The sequence below is a fragment of the Prionailurus bengalensis genome, chromosome A1 (assembly GCF_016509475.1).
Source record: "Prionailurus bengalensis isolate Pbe53 chromosome A1, Fcat_Pben_1.1_paternal_pri, whole genome shotgun sequence".
In the NCBI taxonomy this organism is placed as follows: domain Eukaryota; kingdom Metazoa; phylum Chordata; class Mammalia; order Carnivora; family Felidae; genus Prionailurus; species Prionailurus bengalensis.
Window position 1 is genome coordinate 144079154 of NC_057343.1, and position 20501 is coordinate 144099654.

The 20501-nt window shown below is 34.1% G+C and overlaps 1 protein-coding gene across 2 annotated transcripts in view; it reads right to left on the reverse strand.

Moving 5' to 3' along the window:
* Positions 1 to 20501, reverse strand: part of HOMER1 (homer scaffold protein 1) — a 143224-nt gene that overhangs the window by 63583 nt on the left and 59140 nt on the right. For both annotated transcript variants that reach the window (XM_043592841.1, XM_043592835.1), the window contains exons 3-5: positions 20248 to 20379; positions 16662 to 16754; positions 6279 to 6418 (exon numbers count right to left, since the gene is read on the reverse strand). In XM_043592841.1, coding sequence (XP_043448776.1) covers positions 6279 to 6418; positions 16662 to 16754; positions 20248 to 20349 — 335 coding nt within the window. In that variant the 5' untranslated portion in view covers positions 20350 to 20379. The remainder of the gene's footprint in view (positions 1 to 6278; positions 6419 to 16661; positions 16755 to 20247; positions 20380 to 20501) is intronic.

A 20501-nucleotide genomic window follows, 5' to 3' on the forward strand; every position in this document is an offset into this window, starting at 1 on the left:
GCAACAGCAGCACAGGATGATGAGGCTGAGGAAGCCTCATCTGATGACCATGGAGTGGTCTATATATATACCATGCCACTGAAACTGTGTGATTTTTGTTTGTGAACGAACACCTGTCAGAGTAATATGTCACCAAAGAGGACATACCCAGGATTCATCTGCACATATATCCTCCCAAATACCTCCACCAAGAGTTTATAAGTTATTACAACAACAAATATTACTAGCTAGAAATTGCTTAAAATTCTTCCCATGAGTTAAACCATTCGTAAATCAAAGTTTCCTCTGGAAAGTGTAGACTAGAAACCGGATGGGTCATCTAGTCCCCACCCCTCTGTGTGACCTTATTTTTTAAAAACTTTATTACCTTCAGATGAACCTTGCACACTTCACTTTACTACAGACCTCACCATTTCTTCCACACTACAAGTGTCACACATTTACATAGCCTGTTTGACCTCTACCTCTGTACACATCTTGATCTTGTCCCTTACTTCTCTAATAAGAGGGAAAATGGGAAGCCAAATTCAAAGAACATTTTCCTCTAAGTCCTAGAACAGCACTATCCATATCACATACCTCCCTTCCAACAGAATCTCCACTATGGTCTTTTAAAAACAGAAATGAAACAATAAAAGAAAATTTAAAAGCCCTCTACAGGGAAGAGATCATAGTTAATCTAGGATCAATCTGTCCCATTGTGAATAACCACACCTCTAACTCCAGCTAGTAATTTTGAAAATAGAAGCTCACAATCACTGGAATGGACTGGTAAACATTCTTTCCCATTAATGACACTGGTAGGGGGAAGAAGGAGAAGAGACTAATCCCTGATGGAGGTGAATTAGTAATGTCTTTGTCTCATATGAATAGTATTTTTCTTCTTACAAATAACCTGTATTAAGTGTTAACACCTTGAAAAAATGCTTCAGCAAATTTCCACATTTTCTTCAAAATATTTTAGAAGACGTTAGAAGAGAATAAGGATTAGTTTTTGAAAAACGCAAAGTAAAAATTTAAGTATACTTATTTAGAAAGCTAATAAAGTAAACACTTTGGGTCACTAAACTCTATTTTTTTATTGCCTGTTATTCAAAAATACATACATTGTTTCTCACTTCCCAGAGAATGTAAATTGTATCTAATACTGAATTACTATAGCACCTCTTATAAAATGATACCTGTTCACAATGAAGGTAAAGGAAATTCTGACATTTCTAAATTGTTAAGTTACAATCTTTCATAATCTGTCTTAGTTAATTTTTAAAAAACCTACTCTAAATTTTGAGGTTCCATGGTGGAAAAATAACAATAATTATGTCATTTTTAACTGTTACTATAAGGGAAATCCTACAACTTAAATTTTCATCTATAATTATATTCATGATAAAGCACTTCTTGTGAACTCAAGTCCCAGTTTTACACACAAAATCTTAAAAAAAATTTTTTTTAAATATTTTTATTTATTTTTGAGACAGAGACAGAGCATGAGCAGGGGAAGGGCAGAGAGAGTGGGAGACAGAATCTGAAGCAGGCTCCAGGCTCTGAGCTGCCAGCAAAGAGCCCGACGCGGGGCTCGAACTCATGGAACTGCGAGATCATGACCTGAGCTGAAGTCAGATAGATACTTAACCGACTGAGCCACCCAGGCGCCCCATACACACAAAATCTTATCCAAACAAGAGTCAGCCACAGAAATTATATCTATTTTAGTTCCCAACTAAAATCTTGTAAATTTTGCCTACTATCCATAAAAGGGGGAGACAGAAGGCACAGCTGTGGAGAGTATAGAAACCCGGAACTCAAAACTTTTTTCTTGTTTCTATCGTCTTTCAAGTAAGTACAAACTGTATTTGATTCAAGATAAAGCACTTCTTAACAATTCCAACATATAAGTAAAACTGTGTGTAACATTTCCAATGAAATTTAGTTTTTGAAACTGTACAAAAATCCCTCATCAGTTTTAAAATAGTAGCTTTCTGAAACTCTGATAATGGATGAATTAATCTAATAAACAGGAATGAAATGAACCCACCCAGATTCCATAAATTTGAGTAAAATTATAGTTATACTGATTTAAAGCAAAATCAATGTACTAAAGAGTGATATTTCTGCATACATCCTTTAATGAGTATCTGTTGGAAACACACAAAGTGGCAGAAAAATCTCTTTAACAGAAGATACATGCAGTACCCCCAAAATGTAGAAGTTCTAGCAGCACCATAAGAATTATTATTGAAACATTAAAAGAATGTAAATATAATCAGTGCTTAAAAGAACCTTTTTTCCATTAAGATAACCAAAACGTTATTAAAATTCGTCACTACGAAAATAGTTTCACGAACTACTAATGCATGTGTATGTCTGTTCTGGACTCTCAGAAATATGGTAACAGCACTTATTTATCAACATATTCCTGTATATTTGGGAGCATAAATTTACAATGAACAAAATAAAAAGTTTTAGTTTTCAGTATTACGTTGTAACACCAGGACACTAATAAAATTAACTATTTCCAAGAGAATTTTAAACAGCTTTAAATCTTAAAAAAACAAATCCTATATTTTCTTCTTCTTAAGTGCTAACAAGTAATTTCAGAATTCTATACAGTCAATGTTATGAAGAAACAATAACTCCCTGGAAGGAGAAAACAAAACCTTCACCCAACTGTATATGCTGGTCTATTAGCATATAGCTCTTCATTTAGTATATAGCTAATCCAAGACTAAGGTCTCAAAGGATGCCCTGAACACTTCAGTTGGTCAGTGTATACCTGCTCAGTCCCAAAATGATTTTTATCATTTAGGTTAAAAAATATTTTAAGAAAATATAGCAAGTTAGATAAAATGTAATGCTATTTCCTCAAAGAAATTAGTGAATATTTTCATCCTCACAAACTCCCTTGTTTACACACCCTAAACTTTAAAAAAACGTTTAAATAAATACATTATAAATTTACTAATTTATTGAAACTTACTCAGTGAGAATGTTTTTGCATAGCTTATGGCAAGGGCATAAAACAGTACTTTAGCACTTGACTAAGGAGTATTTAACAGCCCATACATTTCAAAATTTAGTTCAGCAGTATAATTACAAATCAAAGAGTAAATAATTCAAGGTAACCTGACAATGCCACTGAATTAGAGAATATAAAAAACTGTACTACCCTCGTAAATAAGTTTTTAAAAAGCTAAAAAGTAGTTTAAAAAGTATTTGTGGATGAAATTATGTCTGAGATTTGTTTTAAAAATAATACAAAAGTGGAAGAGTGTGCAGGGATAGAAATGAATTGAGATTAGCCATTTTTTCATAATTCTTGAAGCTGGGTGATGCACTAATGGGAGTTCATTACAGTATTCTTTCATATATATATGAAAAATTGTATAAGTTTAAAGAGGAACAAAAAAAATGTTGCTTATATCTTTAAAGCTAGTACTTTTTAAAAAGTACATAAAACTTACAGAGAGTAAAGAGCCAACTGTAGCAACATTACTAAAATTTTCAGGACCAAATGAAAATCAGGGCTTTCTTTTGGTATGTTAATTAATTCATGAGATTTAGGCATACAGTTTGAATTTTAAGAGCACAAATTGTCTTGCTACGTGCTATTACACCACCAACTCTTAATTAACTTGAATAACTAGATCACTGTTCCCCATATCCTTCCTTTACAAAGGACAACACATAGACAGAGACATTCGAGTGTTTTGCTCCTTACGTAGCAGTAAGATGGCAGAACAGAGAAATGCTGGCAAAATATTTTTTGTTCATGCTTTTCTCTTGAAATAAGGAAAAAAGGCAAAATAGCCTAAATAAGCCTTAAAAACATAGACTTTAATTGTCTTCCTTTGCCATGGGAAAAAAAAAAGTGTTTCAAGTGTAAACACTTACAAGTCTCAGATTTAAGTGAAGATTACTTTAATATTCTTTGTGTTTCTAATTCATGAAACACTGATCCTATGTCTACAGAGTTCTCCTAGGACAGGAAGTTATTAACTTCCTGACAACAATGTGCACGTTATGGGAATGGAGCTAAAATACACTATTAACCGGCTGTACCTACTGGGGTCAAAAGGTGATCTGTACTACTACTAAAGATTTTACTACTGAACAATGTGACCTAGCACAACTCACCTAACCTCTGTGATTTAGTCTCTTCATGTGTCAAAGGTACACATTTTCAAACTTGGACGTTTTACACCATGATCCAGAACACACACATAAATCTGTATATGACTAAAATAAAGTTTCTACTTTTAACGTGAATTTTACTCTGATGTTTCCTATTTTATTATGTTTCATTTCTCAGAATGCCATGAATAACCTAAATTGATTTCAAACTACCAGTTTGGAAGATCTTGGTTTATACCATCTTTAAGGTCTCTTCTGTTATTTTGGGATTCTAACATTGGCTATAAAACATTTAGTCTTTTATTTCAGGTAGAAATCAAACCAGTTCAGAAAATAATCTTCAAAAATCTTACAAACTAAAGAATATTTAAAATACTCTAACAGGAGAACTATAAGATTGTGTTAATACCTTTAACATAATTAAAAGCTTAAAATGACCTGTTAAATTCTTTTCAGAACTCAAAATATCTCCATGGCTAATCTATAGATTCTACCAAAGAAGCTGTATCTTCAAATCAAAGTAAGTCCTATTAGACTCCCAGGAACAGAGAAAATCAATAGATGAATAATTCTAGTTAGTAAATTCAAGTACAAAGGATTAGTAAAACAAATATTCTGAGAATTTGGGGTGTATAAAGTAAAGCAGAAACAGTTTTTACAAATGTTAAATATAAAAGTTATTTCCAAAGCTACAGTATTCAATGCACATGGCTCATTTAAGTGTTAGCCAAAGAAATCAAGTTTGTAATTATATGCAGTGCATTTAAGTCTTTGAAATGGGTCTGCTAAATTTAATAGGAATAAAATTTTTCCTTCCCTTGGCATTTTTTAAAATCTACATACTAATCACATTGCTCTTTAATTCTAATTGTATATTCAAAAAAAGTGTGTACTTTATAAATCAATGTGAAAATGCAGTCTTCAGGGAACTCACAAATTTTCATGTGTTCAGTAATGTTTGTAACAACAGAAAAGAGAATATGCTTACACTGCAATAGTTAAAGCATGATCTCCATGATAATTCTAAGATATGTCTACTGTTTTATGCAAAATTACTGCATTTTTAGGAACAAAATTAGAATACCTCAAAATCAAATAGTTTTCCTCACACATTCTTAAAAAAAACCTGTAACTAATTTCTTCTTCCTCAATCTGACCATGAGGTCTCTCAATGTTTGTCTCTGATATGTATAATCTATGCTGCCTCTAACAGTTAACAAATTCAATCGAAATTAGAATTCTCATGGAAGAGTTTGGATGATATCACTTCACAATTTTTCTGAATATGCTAAAGAATTTGATTTTTTAAGAAGTGGTCTTGAAAAGAAAATAGTTTTCCTATGTTGTGCATCTCTTAACTTCATTTAAAATTACCTAGTCAAAAGTTTCCAAAGGATGAAAATTAATTTTAAGACAGTGACTAATAGGTTTTTTGTTTACATTTGCAAGGCTACAGTTCCACAGACCTCCCTACATCCTAAAAATACCACAGAATAGCAAATAATTAATGTAACTGGTTTAGAACACATTTAAGATACATTGTATCTTTTTCAAGTACCAAATTCTTTTAAAATTCAGAAGTATGTGAAGATTTATCTTCTGTTAGTTGATATGCAAAATCTAAATCTGACATTAACACTAATAGAAGTGACAATAACTTGTGTCCTTCTGTGAAATCCTATGGTGAGATCACCTCTAAGAGGACAGTAAAGCTTAATTTCAGAGTAGGAAGCCTGTTTTTTTAAAAAAATGTATAACCCTCAAGAACACAGATGAAAGTGGAAACCAGGTTAACAAAGAGGCCTTTTACGGCTGTGTTAAAAAAAAAAAAAAAAAAAAAAAAAGAGTAGAAGAGATTTATAATAAGATATTGTTTCACTGAAAAGTGATTTGTGCTGCAATTAACTAGGTAGCCCTTTATCTACAAAGGAAATGTTCATTCCAGTCCATCTAGCCATCCATAAACTATAAATTGTAAAAACCTTTCTGAGGTTAACAGAAAAAGTAAAAAAAAAAAAAAAAAAAAAAAAAAGACTGACCTGGAATTTTCACTCAGGGTAGTAACTTTGCAAGATTTATCTAAAACCAAGTTAAGTTTCCATATTTACACATTTTACTTAATCATGATGGTTGAATTGAATCTGTACCTATGTGAAAATGGCAATGCATTCTGAGTTGGTTCAGCCCTTGGTTCTGAGTTCTGTGTCACGTCAGGTGCTCTTTCATCATCTGTTCCATTGATACTTTCTGGTGTTAAAGGAGACTGAAGATCCCCGCCTGCTGATTCCTTTAAAAAAAGGGAGGTAGGGGATAAAAGTGTTACGCTTTTGTTAAAATACACAAGATTATCTTCAAGTTAAGAGTGACTCTGATGTATGTTTACTTACAAACCATATTTCCATTGAAATATGAGTCAAAGATTTAAAAAAGGAAATTTAAAGGAGAAATAATTTTTTAAAGCAAAGCAACTCATAAAACTATCTGAAACAATACAATTTAGAAATGTAAAGATAACACAATTTAGAAATGTAGTTTCAAAGAATTGAAAAGCTTTTGGGTTTATATAAGCAATTAATTGGTTAGAAGAAAAGATATTCAAAGAATTACTGAAGAAAAAGAAGATAGCACAAAAATGGAAGAAAATGTGATTTTACTTGGGGAAGTAGGAAGGCAAAGGGAAGAAAGAAATCAAGTTTTAATTTTTTTATCTGCCCTACTTTTCAGTTCCAGAGTTATCTACAAAAGCAGCCAGAAATCTCTCTGTAACATATACAAAGTGAGTTTATTTCAGCTTTTCTTGCCTGTTACTCATAATGGAATTATTTTTCTTCACAAAATTTTCTGTCTTATTTCTACTTTTAATTAGGATTTGTCTATCAAGGCAAACTTAATTTATTCTTCTGGAAAACAAGTGGACTTTAAAATGCAGCTCAAACTGACACTTATTATTGTCACTGCATCATAAGATTATCTAAATTTGGTATTAGTAGAGATCAGAACGAGGGCTCATTGGACAAACCTGTTAACCAGGGGCAATCTTAGCATGGGATCATTAAAGTGCACCTTTGTGGACCCCTTGGGATCTCTGGGCACTGAAAGTTTACAACTGAAATATTAGGCTATGCTAGTGAAGAAAATGAAAACATCAGTGTCCAAGAGGAGAGTGGGTAGGTATGGTCACCATCTGCCAACTTGAAAGAATACAGGTTTTCTTCAAATAAAAACAAGACAGGCACCTGAGCTGGTTTAGTTCCTAGAGCATATGACTCCTGATCTCTACTGGACTGGAATCTCTACTCTAGAGTTTACTTTAAAAACAAAAACAAAAACAAAACAAAACAAAACAAAACAAAAAACCAACCAACAAGAAAAATATGTGTAATACAGGAAAATGCTTAGAATTAGAAAAATATGTAAATATAAGGAAATATCTAGATTATGATAGTTTATATACTTTACCTAAAAATATTGTACATGGAGAAATGTTAGGAATATAGAAAATATTACTGTGGTGAGGGTAACTTTCTTTTGTGGGTTTCTGGTTTTAAATTGCATGTGTTTTATTTTATATGTAAATATTTTAACTCCTTATACCATAATGCTATTAATTATACAAGCTTATTAAAGGTCAAAAGGCTACTTTCTTGATTCCACTTTATCACTTCACTATTTTTCAATTATTAATGGAATTTCCATATTGACCTTTAATTTCATTCTCCTAAATCCTCTTTGCTTCTAGTAATTGATGGTCAGTCCAAGAATAAGGTTTACAGTATAATGTTACAACATAAAACCATATCCAAGGTGGTTACTTCTAGGTCAGTTATGGATCACGTGAATCAGCCAGAAAAAGTTTAAGCAGCAAGAAGAAATTAACCAGAGCTATTTCTCTCCAAGAAAGACCAAACCAAACTAAAATAATCAAGGTGGACTGTCCAATCAGCTAAACAGTAAGTTGATTCAGTGGAAATGAGAACAAAATAAGTTACGTTGTTAACCTGAAAGGGCATAACCAGCATTAGCAACTAAGGATTCACCTAGAGATTTGCTAGAATTGACTGATATGAGTGTGAGGAACAAAAGTAGATCAGTATTAAAAGAGAGAGAAGAAAGAGGGACAACTAAGAGGGACAGTTGTTTGATTTCTGGTTCTCACTGCCTTCGGGGGAAAATGAGTGTTTGGGTGCATGGGTCTTGGGGGGATTAGGAAAGCTGATGTTACTGAAGTAGAAAAACCATTTCAGAGGCAGGAGAAAAAGGAAGAAGGAAGGAGAGGAAGAAAGCGATCGAGGCTAAGACAATTCCAGTATCGCAATTCAACAAGCTTTTCATTAGAAAACTTGAATATTAGCTATATTTAATGAAAGGTAGATTTAGTTACCCTAGACATTATATCTAAAGTGAAAACAAAAAGCCCAGAGCATGTTTTTTTTTTTAAAGCAGGTTAAAAATTCATAAAATCCTAAGAAAGAGTTCCAACAGTGCATTGGAGCATAAAAGGAAAATGAGATTCCTTTGACTTTTAACTGCCCCACAGGTAGTGAAAAGTATTCTGTGAAACTTTCCAGGAATTTCATATATGCTGAAAATAGCACAGCTGTTTTATTTAACATATTCCAAACATCTAGTTCTTTTTTAATCTAAATTTTGTGTAATTTTTAAAAATGTTTATTTATTTTGAGAGAAAAAGAGAGAGAGAGAAATCAGGGAAGGGGCAGAGAGAGAGAGAAAGGAAGAGAATTCCAAGCAGGCTCCATGCTGTCAGTGCAGAGCCCAATGCAGGCTCAATCTCACGCCTGTGAGATCTCGACCTGAGCCAAAATCAATAGTCAGGTGCTCAACCCACTGGGCCACTCAGGTGTCCCTAAAGGTGTACCTTCCATAAAGTCAAAATTTTCTATCTTTAATTCAAATATTAAAATAAAAAACGTGGAGATGTATTTATTTGACTAGAAACTTTTCAAAGAAAAAAGGGTAATTTGTCTTTAAAAAGACATTCCATTTTTTGTTTCTACAATGCTGTTAATTCTTTTTTTTTTTTTTTAGTTTATTTATTTTGAGAGAGAGAGAGAGTGAGCGAAGTGTGGAGGGGGCAGAGAGAGAGAGGGAAAGAGAGAATCCCAAGCAAGCTCTGCACTGTCAGCACAGAGCCTAATGTGGGGCTTGAATCCACGAAGTGAGATCATGACCTGAGCTGAAGTCAGATGCTTAAAACTGACTGAGACACCCAGGTGCCCCTAGAAAGACATTCTTAAGCTAATATGGCCATTTTAAGGAAAAAATTATCACACAATACCTTCTTTGATATATGTATGTACGTATATACATACACCAAAGGTGATAAGAGAAATGAAAAATGTAAAACATAAAATACGAAAACGTAAAACATGAAAAACAAATGACCTGGGCCCTCTCACCAGGCCTTAGGGTAGTATCACCAACATCTTCTCTGGTGTCTGTGCTGCAGTAGGAGGGTGGGCCGGAAGGATGTGATGGCACTGCCCTTCCCCACTAGACTAAATACCACTAACATCTTCCCTTTAATTCCAATAAAGACTAAATGAAAATTCCTGTTACAGTTTCATCCTTTCTGACTTCAGTAAAACAGAGCCTCTTCTCTTAATCATTTAACAAATATTCAAAGAAGACTTATTCTATTTCCTGTCGCTTGTATTTAAATGAAGATGAGAATACTCTTTTCTGGGCAGAGGCTCAGACAGGAAAAACTGAGGGACAACCTTAGGATTTTGAGTTCCCATGGCTGTGGATACGGAAAAAAATGCTAGGGAAGAGACACAGAAGGGCAAAAAGATATATAAAGGAAGATAAGGTTAAGATAAATGTCTACTATCACAAAGCATTCCCTTTACCTGGTCACCGTCTCTGAAATCCCACTTTCTGACAACCACAGAGTCTCTTTGTACCCTGACTCTAGATTAACTCATGTTCTTCCTTCCCTATGTGAAGTGTACGGACTGATGCACAGTGCTACTGGGTTAATCTCTATTCTGCATATTCTTGTACCTACCAGCTGCATTAAATGATAACCAAGAATCAGCTGTATCTGTCCCAAACATGTTTATGCCAATTGTATTCATATCATTATATAGTTCAATTACATATTATACAAATTAAGAAAATCTGAATGCAAACCTAGAGTGGTTATTTTGATGAAAATCAAACTACATGCTTTGAAATGACTAAAAGGTAAATGACTAGAAAATAAAATCCACTATTGAAGTCGCTGTATATAATAAACGATTACATAACATACATTATATGCTACCCATATAGTATCAGAAAAATGACATAAAAATCTATCATACTCAGATTTCTTTGCAAGTGACAAGAGTCAGCTCTACTTAAAGGAAAACAGGAAATTGCTGACAATTAATGAACATGGTTTGTGTCAGAAAGAACATGGAATTCCAATCAAGATTCATATTCAAAGAGAACACTTGACCTTTAAATAAAAATATTGGCAAATACATAAAACACAGTATTACTGAATTTTATTTTACAAATTTTTAAAGATTTTTTTAAAACTTCATCATCAAAACTGACTTTTTTCACTAACTTATCAACTACTAATGTTGATTCCAACAGGTAATAGGTGCTGTACAACCTCCTATCCTCTCAACCTAACCTGCTCTTTAACCTGGTATCTTTTGGCCCTCTGCAATTATCCTACTTTGTGAGGTGCAATCTCTCTACACTCAGCCTAAATCACCTTAATGATATTCTCCTTAATGCCAATCACCTTAATGATATTCTCACTAGCATCATCCCAATTTGGGGGATTCCTTTACCTTCCACAATAACTATCTTGCCAATTTCCAATTTCTCATCAACTGAACCATCATTCTCTATTCTTACGTGCCCAAGCTATCAAGTTTTGAGAGAAAATACTGTTAGGTGTGCTGATTAGTGTCATGAAAATAATCCTGAGCTCTGACTTCAATTATGCTCTTGAAATACTGAATAAGCTTTAATTTTACTTACTACTCCCACTGGACTCTTCTTTTTTACTTTACCTAACAGCTGTTCCAAATCTGTGTTCAAGCCTCCTCTCTCTTCAAGCTGTCCTTCCTCTCAGTGAATGACCCAACTCTTCCATCCAGAGAAAATAGAAATAAACTGGCATGGGTTTCCTCGGTCTTCCTCCTACCTGTATCTGAATTCATTTTTATCCTTCCCTCCTGTCTCAGATGAAGAAGTGGCTCATTTGTCTCTAACCTCCTCGCTTACATTACCTTCCCCTGCACAATGCTCCATCAATGATCCATTCTTTCTATTCTTCTCTTTGTCCTTTACTGACTCCTTCCTTACATTTAAAAACATATTCAAATCACTCCCACACATACATAAAAGAAATATTCTTAGCTTCACATCCTCCAGAGATTATCATGTTGACTCTAATTCTCCTCATAGAAAAGAAACAAGTATTTGTGACCTTATTCTCACTATCAAACATTTCCATCTCAAGAATACCTTAAAATCACCAATTCTACTTCCTTTAATTCTAGAAACTACTTCGCATTGTCCTTTCTTCACTAACAGTCCACCTGTAATTACCAATGAACTCCAGTTAGGTTTAAAGTACTCTTAAGTTTCATCCTACTAGAACCCCCCTCTGACACTGCCAAATCATCGCCTCCAACTGAAAATGCTCTTCTCTTGACTTCTGTGCTAACATTTCCTGCTGGCTCATTTCCTACCACTTTTCAGTGTCTTTCCCTGTATCTTCCTCAATTTAAGTGACAATCTTCAAATGACAATTTTTGACCCTGTCTTCCCCTATCTTTGCATTCTACTTTCTTTCTGGATGATGTCATTCTCTCCTATAGCTTTAACTATACTCACTTGTTGATGACTCTTGAGACTTCGCTCCAATTCAAAATATCTAACTACATACAGGACACATCCCCTGATGCTCAATTAGGATACAAATTCAGTATGTGAAGTGGAAATCTTCTGAAGTTCATGCTACAAAACAACAATAGAAGTTTCAAAAACATCCAGCTCCTGTTTTATCAGCCTCCCTCACCATTCCTTCAACTGCTGTATTTCCTCCAACTTGGGTCAATTTCACCACTGTCATATCTATTTCCTCCTCTCTATTCTCACTGCAAACACCTAGGAGGTAAACCCAATAGAGAAATGGATAAATACTCCACTGAGGCAAGTAACAGGATTAGAGACTCTTAAGTCCACTGTCCTTACTTTGGACAGCAAACCATAATATCCAGAGAATTCTAGTGAACCTTTCCTGAGATTGTTTTGAGCTATTTGGCTCAGTAAAACCACTTTTGTTATGTGATAGTAAGAAATTATCACATTAATTTATAGGCATTCGCTAATTCCAATGGTATATTTGTATGCTAGATATGTAACTAATACAGTTCATAGTAGTAACACTTGGCTAATACAGACCACCTTTCAAAAAAAATCCATGTATAGCAAGTAACATCCTTTTTTAAGAAAATCTGAAGTATTTGAGATTTATTATACTTGAAGTGTCCAAAGAGATCATATAATTCAAACCTCTGACCTTACAGATTTAAGAACTACTACCCAGGCAGGTCAAGTGACTTGTAGAAAATCAAATAGCTAGTCACAGAGATACTAACAATCAGTTACAAAAAAACAGTGCCTCATTTGAGTAAATACAATTTACCAATAAAATGAACATTAAAAAATTATGGTATTTATAACAAAGCTAAAGAAACTTTGTTCCTTCTTTAAATATACAAATACAGACATATTCTACTTTTTCTATACAGTGAATTTTTAAAAATCTGCGGAAAAAAGCTAGTCTAAATATAGATTAAGAGGCTACAACAAATCTAATACTATACAACCTGACAATTTATATGGGGAGGGGGGAACCTAACTTTTGTTTGACTACAAACAACTAATGCATTAATATTTCACTCCATTTAAAAGTCTTAGTGAACTGTCAGCTAAAACTTATTTTTTTCTAAACTCCAGTGAAGAAAAAATTGCATTATTTTGATTATGTAGCCCCTTTTAAAGCCAATCATCCCTCTTGATTTGATGTCAAGATTATTAAAAGATTCCCATGGAAACACAAGAAGAGAAGATCTCCAAAAGAGAAGTTCTAAATTAATGTCTGTTATTTAAAGAAGGACATGAAACAGACTAACAACAAATACATGATTCAACTTATTCCTGGAGTTGTTTTCCTGATAAAGACAACATAAAGACTATCTGATATGACCACACATTCTATCAAGTGTACAAACTTAGCCCAAGAATTTAAGAATGGGGAAGCAGCTAACTCGGTTCTAAATGCCCGACTCTCTTCATTACATGCCCTTAGGGATGAGGAATAGTTTGTCTACAGCACTGCTTCTCAAAGTGTGGTCCCCAGATCACATCTCCTGGAATGCTGTCATCAGAAATGTAAATTCTCAGGCTCCATCTCAGCCGTACTAAATGAGACATGCCAGGAGTAGGACTCAGCATTTTGTGTTCTGATAAGTTTTCCAGGGTACTCTGATGCAGGCCACATCACCAATAACAGCTGTTAGCACTTAAGCACTTACTATATAATAAGCACTTTGTAATCCTCATTTAATTCTCACAACAACCCTCCAAGGAGATACTGTTTCTTTTTTTTTCCATCAAGTTTTTTAATTTTAATTCGAGTATAATTAACATACAGTATTATATTAGTTTTAGGAGATACTGTTATTCTCATTTTATATATTAAAAAAAATAACTTGCCTAAATTAAAAAAAAAAGACAAAAAAACAAACAAACAAAAAAAAAACTAGTAAGGGCTGGAGCCCAGATTAAAAAAAAACAGGCTATAAAACCTACATTAGTGCCATTATCGTTTGACATTGCCATTATCATATTTATCCTCTCCAACAATCCTGTAGTGTAAGTATGTAATTCTCATGTTACACATGTATGAACAGACCTAGGTGAAGCCATTTTCCCAATATCACATAGTGACAAAAAAAAAAAATTATGTACAAGTTTGTCTCACTTGAAAACCCATACTTTTCAAAAGCTATGACCAACTGAGTGACTACCACTATCAATTATTCCATTTAACTTCTTGATCCCCTTAATTCCTGAGTAGTAGTCTATTCTTCAGGCAGAGTGTTAATTTAGCAGGTTAGGTTAAATCAGGGAGAATCAAACTCTACTCTCCAGATGAGTATAATCAGAGTGGCCAGCAGTCATATATTTCAAAGTAAAACAGAGATATTAATGACATATGTAAGAGAATGTCACAAAAAGGAGGGGGAGGAAATGGAAATGAAAATAAGTATATTTTTTAAAAAATATTACTCTGCTTTGTACATCAAATTAGCAACCAGACTTCAAATGTTTTGAAAAGACAACTTAAGGTCAGTGTATTTTGGCTCTCAAATACTGATGAACTTAAGATCTTTTTTAGTCCTTCTATTTCATAGTATTTTCCATATATAAACATCTTGGATATACTCTTTTGATGAAAGTGAAGGCTTAAAGACATTCCTACCACCAAAGAGGGGCAGATATCTTACCAGAAACTTGCTCATGGCCAATTAAATAAAGACATGTTATGATCAGAGAAACAAGAACTAAGTACAACAGCCAAGTCTAATCAATTATAATTTTATTGGAGTCCTTTACTTATTCTCTAACTGCATGTGCTGTAATATCCTCTTACAATGCTAGAATCATTCACCTGAGGACCTGGAGTTCCCAACATGTATTGGTACTAAACTTTAAATAGGTTTTTATGAAAAGTATACTCTAACTCCTGTAGCACTTAGGGAAGAGAGATTCAACGCAAGTTTCAAAATGATCATTCATGTTATTCCAGGTCAATGCAAATGTTGAGGAGGTACAATGGAGCCTTGGCACACCTTTAATCTATGAGGAAATATGTACTTTAAGCATAGTTAACAGAGCTCTCTTTTTCTGTAAAAACAAAACAAAACAAAACAAAAAAAAACAAAAAAACCCACCAAACTCTTTATACCAGTAGGATTTATCAAAACCCAGTGGGGTGCCAGGTGTGAGGTGGAAGGTGAAGAGCAAAAAATTTTCAAAAATGGCTAGTCACTAAATTCCCAGGCAACTCCGATTTACTTCCTCAAGTTTTATGTAAATCTGCTACTACTGACAATATTCCAGAGAAACATTTATAACATCTGATTTTTCCTTTTCATGTAAGCTCCTGAGTATGCTTCAAAAACAACTGCTATAGACAAGAACCCAGCCCAAACCTGAACTCTACACTTAGGGCACAAATTTAAATAAAAATTTATTTTATTTTATTTATTTTTGAGGTGGGGGGAGGGACAGAGAGAGAGGGAGAGTGAATCCCAAGCAGGCTCCATGCTTTCAGCACAGAGCTGGACATGGGTCTGGCATTCACGAACTGTGAGATCAAAACCTGATCTAAAATCAAGAGGTGGACATTAGCTGGTTGAACCACCTAGGCATCCCTGAAAATGACTTTTAGAAAAGCCTATTAAAAAAGTTGAATCATACCATGTACATTAAAACCTCTATAAAAGTACTGAAATAGGAGTATTTAAGGAACTTAACTCGGAGATCTAATTAATTTCCAAATGAAGGAAGATTATGATGGGCAAGTCACAGTATTAAATCAATTGTTAAAGGAAAATTGTTTGGGTCTCAGTATTAAGTATAAAGATGTCCCAACTGTCAGATTTAATTACACTTAAAATCAAGGAAAACAGCCTAAAATCAAATAAAACAGATTTTTTTTTTAATTTTCTATGTATTTGACATCTTAAAAAAAAAAAAACCTTTCTGGCTAGCCAATTCTTAGAGCAAGGAGGTAAGATGGGGGCATGCCTTTGATATGCAAACTAACCAACACAGAGCTATACCTCCTTCATCAGGCCCACACACCCAGGATGCAAAATTCCTCTGCCTTAATCATCCCAGAGCCAGATACCAGGCAACAGGGGAATACCCTATAAGTTTAGAGCCTACAGAAACTATTCAACAAGCCAAATAAACTGTCTACCCTGCCCTGCCATTCCCAAGGAAACTCCAATATAGCTCTAGCCTCAGCTTTTCCCATGCTCCTGCTTTCTGCCTCCTGACCACCCTGAGGCTTCCCTATGTGCCCCTCAGATGTATGCTATGCTGCCTTTTTCTAAGACCTGTGAGTACAATAAACTCATTTTCCTGGGCCTCTCCTGTGTCTCCTCTTGTGATTGACCATCACAGAACATAAAACATTAGGCCAATCTATGCTTTTTACACATGATTGTTTTAAAGTTATATGCACATCAAAAAATCTGAGTTATAATTATTAAACTCATTTCCTCCCCAGATTCTTGCAGACATTGGCACACAGCAAAAAACCACCTTTCTCCACTATTACAGATTAAGTGAAGGGCATATTCTATGTCCACTTTGGAAATTACCTTAAATTTGCCATTGTTTTCCCAAATGTAACCCTGGCATAAAGGATACCATCGGAAACGAGTAAGGCTCAAAAATAGGAATAGAAATTAAATACCCACCTGTGAAGGTGTACTGGTAAGTTCCATCTTTTCTTGTGATTTCTCCTTTGCTAGTCGAGCAGCTTCTTTAAATTCCTGAAACTTTTCTGCGAACTGAATGTATAAAGACTATATACATTAACCAAATAAAATAAAAACAGGTCTCACTGCCCACTTTTACCTTGGTTTTCTTTCAATTGCTGAATAACTGACTCTTAACATAAGCGACGTAGCCATCAAATCAATTATAGGTGTAATACGAAAATGAAGGGAAAAGAAATCTAATACCAAACACTTATCTGTACACTACAAACTCCTTGGACAAACTGCAGTCAAAGACATCATGATAACTAACTTAGAACTTGAGGTCAGCTAGTTTATCTACGTCTCTTCCTCAGTGTTCAGATACACTTTACTAAGACCAAGGTGCAGAGTATAGGATGGGAGTGGAATCAGTAAAGATTAGCATACTTTGTTTATCACAGGGAAAAAAATGAATCTTTTAGGTATTTACTCATAAACATCTCGGTATTTGGAGTGTGCTTTTAAATTTTACTGGAACATAAACTCTCATATTATGTGAGGCTTTTTATTTTCAACAATATAAATGGCAACATTTACTATTATCGCTAAATGGCATTACTAAAACTTCATTTCCGAAGATTCTTAAACAGCTAATGTACAACAGCAGAGAGGAATAACACGAACTCCACAAAGGTCTTTAAAATTGGTAACAACAACAACAAACTATGGTACATAAAATGCTAATTCCTACAAATCCATAGTAATCTAGAAATGTCAGAGCCACAAAGATTATCTATTACTGCTTTGGAAGTGGAAACCAGTCTACATTATTCTCAGAGTAAGTTAAGGCTACACAATAATCAAATTAAAAAGTCAAAAATCTCTATGCAACTTAAAGCACCAGCTAGAGCTGGTAATTAAAATATGAAATTATGGTTCCCTACTCAAACCCCATAAGCCAACCCTGATTTCATTTTGATATTGAGAAGGAAAACTTGGGAAGGAAAGGTCATTGTACTCTAACCTGCCTTGGACATTTGGAAGAAGGCTAAAATTTAAGTTTTCATTACAACTTTCCTTCTTACATTAAAGTTGTCACCTGTAACTTGTAGATCAGGGAACTGAATGTATATTACTACTCCTTTTTCAAGTAAGGAGGTATTCTGTTCAAGTAATCTGAACACAAAGCTAAAAAGGTCTCATTCACACTTGTGTAAATGGAATAAAAAGGAAACCATAATTAATTTCTCTCAATGTAATTTGAAGTAGAACACAGTTTTTCTTACACTCATCTAGCATTCCAACATAGTTAATGTTTAAAACTCTTTCAACTTCATAAAGGCTCACACTACTGTTAATTTTTATAGGTTTGTGTTTCCATGGTAACAAAATACAACTTAGTAAGCACTCTAACAATCCAAGCACAGTTGCAATTTTCCTCATATATCAACCCTAGGGACCAAACATTTCTCTCAATACTGCTACTCTCTCTTATTTTGAGAGATCCTTGTCTAGAATTGCCTTCAGACTTTCTAAAACCCTTATAATGCTTTGATTCATTTACGGTTTTTAATGATAAAATAAGCCAGAATAATTACATGCTTGCTTCATTTATGTAAAAGATTATAAACTCTTTGGGATCCCCTATAGTCTATAAAGCAGCAACAATGGTCTTTAAGGTAGCATGGAAAATAAATCATGATTTTGTCATCTCTGGACAAAAACATTATGAAGAGACTGATCACCAACTCTTGGAGCCAAGTCCAGTGAATAATTCCTGGAGCCAAGTCTAGTTTATTTAATGTAGATTCTCCCTCAAAATACTAGGAATCACTATCAGTAAGGTTGGTCAAAAGTATATGTTAACTTGAAAGAGGAAAAATTCTTGAAATATAAAAGCCATTCTCAGAAAAAAAAGATCAAATGAAAGGATACAGTATAACTGACAGAATTTAATAAGCTATTACTTTGCCACATTAGCTAGCTGCCCAGTAACCTCAAAGATGTGACAAAAACTTAATTTGCAGTCAAAATTACTTATGCCCAAAAATCATTTCATACAAGTTTATTTGAGAAATTAATCCACAATTTAGTTCCTGTCAAGAAATTTAGCAAGGGTAATATATCAACTTTTTTTGATCTAGACTTTAATAGACAATTCCAAAAGGAAGTTCCAAAAAGGTTCCATGGGAGTAATGGCAAAATTATTAGAACAAATGTGTAATTTCCTAAGGGGATTATTTCCGGAGGGGCAATGCTCAGCTGGATACCTGTGTCCCTGCTATGTTGAAATACTTTGAATCTAGAATTCATACCTTTACCACAGTCCAAGAAATGTATTTAGAGAGTAAGATGGGTGTAACAGAAAACAAATCAGTAACACTTTTTCATTTTCATCATCCTACAGAGAATGGACTTATAATCATGAAGGCAAAAGTTAAAATAGCCTTAAAATTGGTCCCTAAACTGTAATTTATATTAAAGGTAATAAAAATATTTGAAAACAACCATGTTAAGTAATGTCTACAACCAAAAAAAATGGAAGCAAAGATTACTTCAATTATTGATCTAACTATACCCACGAGTCAATATTCACAAAAACGTAAGATTATTTTTAAAAAGAACTTATTTTTAAGCATCAGAATGATTTGTGTAATGAATAGCTTACAGTGTAAACATAAACAGTGTATACCTACAAGAGTCTGATGACCCTGAAGCTGAACATTTGTAACTCCCAAAAGGCATCAAATTATTGTGAAAGGTAGGGTTATCCTTTTAATTCAACATTTCAAATAGAGAAGTTCAAAGAATAAATCTTTGGGTCTGGTGAGCATAAAATCTGACGAGCCAAGTGAGTACTCCTCATCTCCTTGATCAGTATCTTATCCTGAGACAGTTTCCTTTGCCTTAGTCTTTGTGGATGACACCCACAAGGCACTGCTGGTATAAACACTGCAAGCTGCTGCTGGTATGCGGGACAACTCTTTTATTTCCAGTAATTAGCCTGGTGACGTTCTGTATTTTGTTGGCCTTTCTGGCCACAGTCATTCACTTGGTCAGTATCTTGCAGGAACTCTTCATGTGTTTGTTAGATCTCACCACTCTGTACTATATTACAGAGTTTGCAGTAATTCTCAGAGAAAGCACCATTTTCCCTAAACAAAGTAATTCTTAAGTGCCTGCTGTCATGTCAAAAAGCTGAAATCTGTATCACTATCAGCTTACGTTTTCACAATTAGAAGAGCTTGCTGTTTACCTTCTTGCAGACCATCTCCACTAAGGGTGCTAATCCCTGGGCAAAATCCATTCAGAAGTGATAATCCCCAACTGTTATGTGAACTACCATACAGAGAGTTAACCACCCAAATACTTCTCTATCAATGGTGACCGTTTTTAATGTGTATAAATTATTTCCCAATTGACAGTGAAATCCAATGATCTCTCACTTCTTGCTTTAAAATCACTATAATTATTCTAGAGTATTAAATTTCTCCTATATTTTACACTTTTCATTTTCTATTATATATTTAAGACCTATGATTTGAAGATGAAGATTTCCACGTAATCTAATGAGTTGACTTACTTTTGAAAGATGATGCTCAGAGGAGAATCCCAGTCCATAAACAGTGTTTGCCCGGCTATCGGCCCACTGGCCAAACTTCTGAGATGTTTTAGTAAATGTCATGTTTGGGGTGATGGTGCTATTAATTATTGCCTAAAAAATAAAATAAATATGAGTTACAAGCCAAAAGTTAGCGAACAGGCATTTAAACACAGGACTATTTACTTCTGTAAAAAAACAAAGGATTTCTAATGAGTTTACTCAAGGGAAAAACA